Source organism: Corapipo altera, unplaced genomic scaffold (genome assembly GCF_003945725.1).
Source record: "Corapipo altera isolate COAL_440 unplaced genomic scaffold, ASM394572v1 316, whole genome shotgun sequence".
Lineage (NCBI taxonomy): Eukaryota > Metazoa > Chordata > Aves > Passeriformes > Pipridae > Corapipo > Corapipo altera.
This window is the reverse complement of record NW_020884974.1, coordinates 382640-391201: the sequence shown is the minus strand read 5'-3', so window position 1 is coordinate 391201 and position 8562 is coordinate 382640. Positions and strand designations below refer to the sequence as shown.

General features: G+C 45.1%; 2 protein-coding genes across 5 annotated transcripts in view; both read right to left on the bottom strand.

Moving 5' to 3' along the window:
• Window positions 1-2446, bottom strand: part of DHX9 (DExH-box helicase 9) — a 29930-nt gene extending 27484 nt beyond the window's left edge. The window contains exons 1-2 of the mRNA XM_027665256.1: window positions 2382-2446; window positions 1726-1765 (exon numbers count right to left, since the gene is read on the bottom strand). The gene's annotated coding sequence lies outside the window, so the exon portion shown is untranslated. The remainder of the gene's footprint in view (window positions 1-1725; window positions 1766-2381) is intronic.
• The window catches only part of NPL (N-acetylneuraminate pyruvate lyase), a 9307-nt gene extending 792 nt beyond the window's left edge, over window positions 1-8515 (bottom strand). The window contains exons 1-12 of one of the 4 annotated variants that reach the window (XM_027665264.1): window positions 8380-8515; window positions 8106-8174; window positions 6446-6519; window positions 5994-6081; window positions 4830-4887; window positions 4666-4741; window positions 3905-3997; window positions 3436-3584; window positions 3195-3241; window positions 2382-2466; window positions 1726-1765; window positions 49-657 (exon numbers count right to left, since the gene is read on the bottom strand). In XM_027665264.1, the coding sequence (XP_027521065.1) occupies window positions 506-657; window positions 1726-1765; window positions 2382-2466; window positions 3195-3241; window positions 3436-3584; window positions 3905-3997; window positions 4666-4741; window positions 4830-4887; window positions 5994-6081; window positions 6446-6519; window positions 8106-8170 (927 nt within the window). In that variant the 5' untranslated portion in view covers window positions 8171-8174; window positions 8380-8515 and the 3' untranslated portion in view covers window positions 49-505. Of the gene's footprint in view, window positions 1-48; window positions 658-859; window positions 1360-1725; window positions 1766-2381; window positions 2467-3194; window positions 3242-3435; window positions 3585-3904; window positions 3998-4665; window positions 4742-4829; window positions 4888-5993; window positions 6082-6445; window positions 6520-8105; window positions 8175-8379 lie in introns of those variants that run through there. The other 3 variants (XM_027665261.1, XM_027665263.1, XM_027665262.1) reach the window with 3 other exon arrangements.
• Window positions 8516-8562: the final 47 nt, after the last annotated feature.

Below are 8562 nucleotides of genomic sequence, written 5' to 3'. Positions count from 1 at the left end.
CCTGGGTTACCCCCTCCGCCCCCTTTTTCCTGGGGCGGGACGTAACACGGTGCCATACTGTTGTTTAAACACAGTGTAGTGCTCATGGAGAAGATAAAACATCACCCAGCTGGAGGGAGGGTGGAGCCAGATCTTCCTCCTTTCTAGCCAAAAGGAGTCAGCCCCTCCAACTGGGGAAAATTTGCTATTTTTTTATTAAAAGGTACCAGCTAGACCTGGAAGGTGCAGAGCTCCAGAGAAGCAGTGTAAAGTGTTGGGCCACATGTGCCCCAGCAAAGCCAGCCCCAGCAGGAAGGCACTTGGGCACTTTGCCAATTCCCTGAAAGAAATCCCAGCCCAGCATGTGGGGAATGTGGAGAATCCCAGCAAAGGAACCTCCAGGTCCACATCATAGATGTGGCACTTGGGGATGTGGCTCAGGGTTGGACCCAGGAGTGTCAGGTTAATGGTTGGACTCAATTTTAGAGGTCTTTTCCAACCGCAGTGATTCCCAGATTCTGTGTGATCAGTTACCATCAGGCCACACAATGCTGTCCAGCTTGGCTTTGGCCTTGGCAATGAACTCCTCAGAGGCACCAAGGAGTGGAAGCCGTGGAGGTCCCATGGGAATGCCAGAAACAAAAGTCATTACAGCTTTAGTCTGTGCAACACCAAAACCTGGGCAGACAAAAGCAAAATCAGGACATTTGCAGACCACCTTGCTTAAAGCAGCCTTGATACACGTGCCAAAAAAAGCAGCAGCATGGATTTCCTGAGTAATCCAGCATCAACCAGACTTCAAGTATTTCTTGGAAGCGAGAACAGCGTAACTAAGAAGAGGGAGCTGTGCTTGCAGACAGGAAAGGCATTACAGTAAAAATTACACCTGCTCACTACATTTATTTATATATAGGCAACCCCAGTGCAGATTCTTGCAAAGACAAACCCTGGGAGTAGTAACATCCTGCTCCTTGTCCATAGCTCTGGAAATTCAGTATTTGCCTCCTTATCTCTAAGGCTAAAAAATAATGCAATTCCTCTGACTTTGAACCCAAGAAATAAAATCAAGCACTAAAGCTCAGCTACATTAAGCAGGGTTTGCATATCCCAGCAAACCCACAGTGAACACTTCATTAAGTATATGATTTAATTTAATTTGAACATTTCATGTCTGATTCAGTCTCCCTACACCACTCTGACTTGGTTGGTTTTAATTGCTTTTTGTATTTAATCTTGATTTTGTTTCTAAAAATCGTTCAATTTTAAAATTTTTTGGCCTTGTACAGCCTTCAACAAAGTTCCTCTTAAATTACAGCAAGGCAGGAGAGAGAAGTATCAGAGCTGTTTTCCTCCTTGGGCACCACCATCTCAGAAAAATGATTGTAGAAATAAAGAAATGAGCTTTTGGAGACAGAAGAAAAAAAAAAACCTAACAAAAAAACAACCCACAGAAAGAGTCAGGGTAAGAAAAAGGGTAAATCACAAAGTCCCAGCTTTAAATCTGTGAGATTTCACAGCAGAAGGAAGGAAGGGAGAGTGGAATCAGTCAGGGATGCTTGGTCAGCTCCCTTTGCCCAGCTTCCAGCTGCTGCTAAGTTGGGAAACAGCAGATGCAACAGTTTTTCACTGTGAAATCTTTCAGGAAGGAAGTTCCAAGAGTGCAGTAACATGAGAGTTTCAGGAGCACCAAGTCCACATTTTTAGACATAACGAGTGAAACGGGCAGTGATTACCCAGTTTACTTACCCAGTTTTATGACAAAGTTGAGAAACTCCCCAGTGAGAAACTAGAAAAGACCAACAGTAGTTTATTAACACCTTCAAGTTTGAAGGTGTAAAAGCATCTAGAGATATTATGATATCTATATTTTATACAACTGTAGCCCAGCTTTGAGAAAAGCCCTTGGCCACTGGGCCAGTCTATGGGAAATACTAATTGAATTCCATTGGAATAGGGGAGGGATGCCTCAAATGTCCCATAAAAACATTCGGTACAGATTGTGCACTGATGGCTCAGAACTCCCCATAAATCTCCAAGCTGCCCAAGACCAAGAGGGGTGAAGGCAGAGCTGTTTTGGGACAGCTTTCTGCCCTACATCATGTAGGCTATCCCCAGAATATTCCTAGTCAAGGGGCTTGCTCCCCACGGGTTTGTTCAAGGAAAAAGACTCACCTGCATGGATGAGATTAGAGAGTTGAAGGGTAAGTGAGGCAGATCTTAGATAATAAGTTAGTAAGGACTGGTCAAAAAGCTGAGCAGGCATGAGTAACAAGCAGGGGGGATGGAGCTGGAAGAATTTTCCTTTAATAAAGCTACCTCAGGGTATGGATGACAAACCCAGATGAAAACCACCCCAGTAAAGCTCAAGGTTGCTCCCAGTGGGGCCAGGGAAGATGCTGTACCTGATACTTCCGTGCCAAGGCAAGGTCTGGCTTTGCAAAGGCTTCCAACATCAGATTGGTTTGTCGGCCCAAATAGTTGTATGTGCTGTCAAAAAAACAAACAAAAAAACCAAAATAAACCAAAAAGAGAACTGGAAAATGCAAAGGAGGAACTTAAAACCAGTGAAACGAAGCAAGTAACCACAGGCTTTTGCTGTTGACAGGGTAAGAATGTCATTATTAAGAGAGATTTGTGCAATCTATGTGTGGTCAAGCATCTGAAGTATGTCTAGCCCTACAGAAGAGTTTAGAGAGCAGATTCATCAACCTCTTAATTTTCCAGTTGCTTGTTCACTTAATGGATCCTCTAAATGGGAACACAGATATCACACAGTAATTCATCTAAGCAGCCTAGTAAGAGGGGCAGAAGATAAATCAGAAATAAACTTGGCAGAGCCCTTTTCCTCACAGACTTCTCATGTCAACTAATGATTTTTACCTCTCTGGGTTTTGGTTCCTTACACATATAATGAAGACTGAAGTAGGGATCACTTCTAAAGTTGCTGTGAGGATAAAAAGTACTTTGAAACCTTTGGGTCAGCTTAGGGACTGCAGCACTAATCACCCAAAGGAACACTGGGTGAGATACTCAGGTTATATGACTGTCCCATCAGCAGGATTGGGGCTACATTATGTGTCTGCCTCTGTACATCCCTGCCCTGTAAAATCCTCTGTTGTGGTGACAGAAGACAGTCAGGGAAATGCTGTGCAGACAGTGGAAGATACAACACCGCAGTGTGTGTGCGGAGGGGAAGGAGTCCAAGCCATACTGACCTGCCAACTGCTCCATTTGCCCCTACTGCCAGTGCACCCAACAGTTGCTAGTTTGGGGTGAGGGGAGAAAAAAAAGTAAAAAAAAAAAAATTTTACTTCATGTAACAAAATAAAGATTAAAAAAGGGGTGGTGGGAGGGAGCAATGAAACTGCCTGGCACTGAGTGTCCAGGGTTGTTTTTCCCCAAGGCTGAAGCAAGAGAATGCCTTAGAAGGAATTATTTTTAAGAGGAGCCCCTTACCTCATCCACCCCATAAAGAAATTCAAGCTGCTGTGCTTCATTCTTGTGTATACACTGTGCAAGGTCCAGGAGGTCCGTGTCACTGAACTTCACACCCTGGAAGGTGGGGATCCGTTCTTTTATTCCCTCCAGCAACTCTTCCACACGAACTGTGCAGGACAGCAAGCTCATGTGAAGGAACACAGCCCTGTTCTGGGACAGTCCCCTGCCACATCCTCAAGAGGGACACTTAATGTTTTAGAAGTTTAATAGGCCTAAGCCTAGTAAGCTATACAGCTCTAAACCAATGAGCAAGACAACAAAAAGTGAGACTCTTACCAGATCAGAACACAAAAACCCTGGATAAGTGAAAGTTTAGGCACAAACTGGCAACAACATATTTAAGACTGAATTTAAATCCATACATCCAGAAACACCACATAACCTGCTGTCCAGAGCAAATGACCACAGATCTGTACTCTGTACTTACTCTTCACACCCGTCAGAGGAGGAATATGATAGTAATAAAACGGAACATCAGGGGCCTCAGATGTGACCTTCTGTAAGAGAGAGACCAGCTCATCTGGAAGGAAAACATCACATATCCCATAAGAAAAGGAGACATTCCATAGGGACAGACAGTTCAGATTCACAGCCAGGGGCTGTGGAGAGGCCTCAGCTTGTGCACCATACATATAAAACCCTTCACACGTCACTAACATGTTAAATGTGACAAAAATCAGGGGAAGACCTTAAGGAAGGCAAAGACAGTATATGTTTTAAACCAAAGCAATTTCAGTAACTCATTCATTCTCTTGCAGATGTAACTCAGGCCTACTCTCACACATGCCAGACCTGTGTGCCAAGTGGTCTCACCAAGATCATTTGTGTGTCACAAAGGACAAGGGATCAAGGTCCCGTTCACCTCTCCGGGGTGTTGCTTGGTGGTAATGATGAACCGGTTTTTGGACAATTTTCTTGTACCATTTTAAGAATCAAAGAATTATTATGTCTTCATTTTACAAGACACTAACAAAACACGTCCCAAAAGACATTGTTCTCACTTCTTACCAGAAGAATTTTAAAATTCTCATCTTTAAAAAACGCTTCTTGTAGGTTTTGCTTTTCCATGACAAGTGTGCAAACGTTATCACCAGAACAGTTTCCAAAGAAAGGAGATGGTATTAATCCTTTATCTATGATCAAGGTTTGGAGGGCAATAAAAAGGCTCCAGCAATCACAGGTACTCACCTTTGTTTGTGGGTTTGAAGAAGAAGGGTGCTATGACAGCAATGCCACCAGCACCTATGGCTGCTGCGTGTCTTGCCTGTAAAAGACAGAATGGAAAGTACCTGAAGGTAAAATCTGCTTATATTTATCACACACAGTGAAAAGGAATCATATCATGTACACACCAGCTCTTGGGACTCCGGCAGGCTCAGTGCTCCCACATGAATGATCACGTGATCCAATCTGTACCAAAAAAAAAACAAATTCAGAAGGTTTGGAGAGGTTTCAGTGATGGTGAAAAACGCCAGGCTGCCAAAATGAGCTTGGGGAGCCACAGAACAAGAACCTAGAAAGGATCTGAGCCTGTGTTGACCTGACAAGCCAACACACAGGGAAAATGCCAACAGTGACAAGCGACAGGTGGTGGAAAAAAATCACACTTGCAAGCATGGATCATGTGTGACTCCTTGCTGGTGTACTTGCAAGGCTGTCAGGAGGGACAAATCTCAGCATTTTATTAGGAAGCTGAAATTAAGACGCCAAGGGTGTAAGGGGAGACCAGGAAGAGTAAAGGATATCAAAGTGTATCTTTGCATTCTAAACCTCTTTCTCTGCAGACCTACCTCACAGCAGCAGCTTTGAGTGCCTGTCTGTTCCTGCCAAGGGACTCTCCCATGTTTCAGGCCATCAGTCCCATTGCTGTGTTTCTCCTTTATATCCACAGGAGATATGGATATAAAGGCCAGGGATGTGAAGGGTGTGAGCCTTCACACCAGTTTATTTCTGCTCACCACCCTTCCCCGTAAAACACCTCCTGCCCTGCACATCCTCTGACAGACCAAGTAAGAGGAAGGCAGCAGGTACAGGAGATGGAGAAGGGAGCTGCAACTGGACACACTGCTGCAGATCCAGGTTGAATTCTTTCTTTTGTCTCTGATTTAGCACCTTTGGGGAAGCAGTTAAACATTTGACACCTTGGGTTCCCCCTTCCAAATCATTTATTACATTAAAAGGTTCAGGAATGCTTTTCATTTTCAATTCTTCTTGAGAATAAGCAAAGAGCACAGGCCTTTTTTTTCCCCCCAAGTCCTTTCTTGTCCCCTCACCCCTCAGTGTACCAAAGAGAAGGACTCTTACAAGCTCCCAAAGCTTGTAAGAAATTTCAAAAAAATGGACACCAGCTAACTGGCAGTGACAAAAACACAGCTCAGTGACAAAGGAGCTGGGGGACAAAGCCCAACAGCAAAATACTGGAGTAAAAAGGCATCAGCAAATTTGGCTGTGCAATCGAGGCATGCCAATATCAAAACATGAGATCTGGAATCCCCTGTTCCCTCTCAGCTACTCACTTGTCTTTTCCTTGGCACACCCATTCTTCTGCCAGCTGCTTCCTCTCCTGGATGCTGAGGGACAGGCCTTCTCCTGTCGTGCCATTCACTGTTTCGACACACAACATACTGGCTGAGGCCTCACCTACACACATTGTTTTCACTGAAGACAAGAACTGACACTTTTTGAGTTGGGGAGAATCACTCAGTGAGCCTTCTCTGCCAACACATTATCCAGTCACCTCTGGGAGTGTAATCCTGTGAGGGCAAACACTTATTTTATCTCACACAGAAATGGGATGTGGGCAGAAGCAGATACCTTAAGTACCTCTTGCTCTCTCTCCACTGGTGACTATAAGTGGTCAGGATGATCCCACATCCACAGCCCCCCACTACAGCTCTTATCAGGTGAGATATCACTGGATTTCCATCCAGGCAGAAGGGCTGTAATACAGTTTCAAAGAAACACTCACCAAAAACATTCTTCACAGTCTGCTCATTTACCAGATAATCCACGTACTGACGGATCACCGGAAGGTTAATTTGTCTGCAGAGAAAGGAATCACAGCAACCATAAGTCTCCATCCACAGTTCTCTTTAACTTAGTCATTAAGAAACAAGAAAAACCCCATGTATTTTGAAGCCTTGCATTTGTACACACACAGATTACCCCAAGGTATGATACCCTCAGCATCTATTTAACATCTGAGGTAACAGCTCAGCTCTGAATTCCCTCTTCCAGTTTCTCTTCCTCCTGACAAGTAGTTCCAACCTTTTATCCCAATTGGGAATTACTGCAGGCTCATCACAGCAGAGGACTTTTTTGGGGAGGTATGAGAGAATAGAAGACAAACCTTTTCAGCTGTTGAGGGAAACAGGAATCCTCTTGAGAGCATAAAGATTTTGTGCTGGCAAATAGTTAAACTTCTTCTGGATACAGACACTGAAATTGCATCTGCTGGATGTGACTTTGACCTCTCTCTCTCTCATTAAAAGATGAGGAAAGCAACAGACTTCCCCAAGAAACAGGGGAAATAGAATTCTATGTTTATCTTCTCTGCAGGACAAACTTGTTTTGTTTACCAGTGTATAATATTTGGCTGTTGTGTCATTTGTTAAACATACAGACAAACCCTATAGCCTGGAAGTCAATTCTGGTGCCTTGACTGGTCTTCCATGTCACCCAAAATTCCACATTTGTCTTCCCAGAACATATCAGACCAGGACCATGCATTCCAGGTAGAGGGCTCAGGTCACTCTCTAAATACCAAATTTCTATAAATTTGAGTTGTGATAAAAAGTGAAATCAGAAACAAGTTTCTTTTAAAGCAAGGATCAAAGCAGTGCCTGCAAGTGAATGAGTTCTCTGACTGGGACAGTGCCAAGCTGTACAGCACTTTTAAAAAGTGTAGTTCACTTTTGGCCGTCCTAAGTAGCACATCTCCACCATCTCCCTCAAAAACACAAACACATCCCAACACATCCCCCACCAGAGCTCAGGGTTCTCTGCTGACTCCAGGAAACTCTGTCTTGCAACACCAAAATGCAGTCAGGAGGGTTCTGTTAGCCACCTCTGCCCTGAGGAAAGCTGAATTTCAAGTTTCGATTGGATGTTATTTTCAGAACTGTGCTCTCCTTGCAGTATTTTCTTCAGGCTTAGACTAATCCCAGGCACACATACACACACGAGTGCATGCATGACTTAGCTAGGGTAAAGTGGAATCTAAAAGGCCTTCAGGTTCTGACAATTATTTTCTAGCTCTCAAGAGCTCTTTTTAACTAGGACTGTGGTTTTCCTTAACAAACATGAAAACACTGCAATACTCTTCATGTATAAGCTTACTATGATTTAATTTGCACCTACAAGGCAGCAGAAAAAGAGAAGTGAGACTGATCCAAACTCTCCCAACCCAGACCTACAGTAATTGCTGGGCAGCAGGAGGAGGCAGAGGAAAGGGAATCTCACTCTGGTCCTAGTGGGACCAACCTAACAGTTCCCACATCCCACCTGAGATCTGATTTAAGAAAAAAAAGGGGGAAGAAAGAAAGAAAAAACGTAGATCAGTTCCAAATATGAAAGAAGCAAAGTAGAAGTCTAAGGAAACACTAATCAGTGCAACTTTGACAACTCACCCATCAGGAGTCATTGGAGTAATTGTAGCAGCTACAAGACCCTGCAACTTCTTTCTGGATGTCATTGAGCTGTTTGAAGAAGAAAGGGGTAAACGCGGTTACCATCTTTATTCAAGTGTAGTTCGACTTCTGCCAAAGGCAAGAGCCGCAGGCCATGCCCCAGCACCCCCCGGGCCGCGGGCAGCGGGGCAGGGCCCGGCTCTGCAGAGACCCGGCTCCCAGCGCTCCCTGAGGGCCCCGGCACGGCCCCGGCACGGCCCCGGCTCCTCCTCACCTCGAGCAGCCCCTCGGCGGCTCCCAGGGCCGCTCCAGCGGGCGCCGGGATCGCGTCGGGAGGCGGCGGGCTGGGAATGGCCGAGGGAGCAGGAGGCGGAGTGAAGGGCGGGAGCCGCGGCACCGCCTGACAGCGCTGTCAGCCCGGCCCTCCTCAGCCCCAACCCAGCCCTTCCTCAGCCCC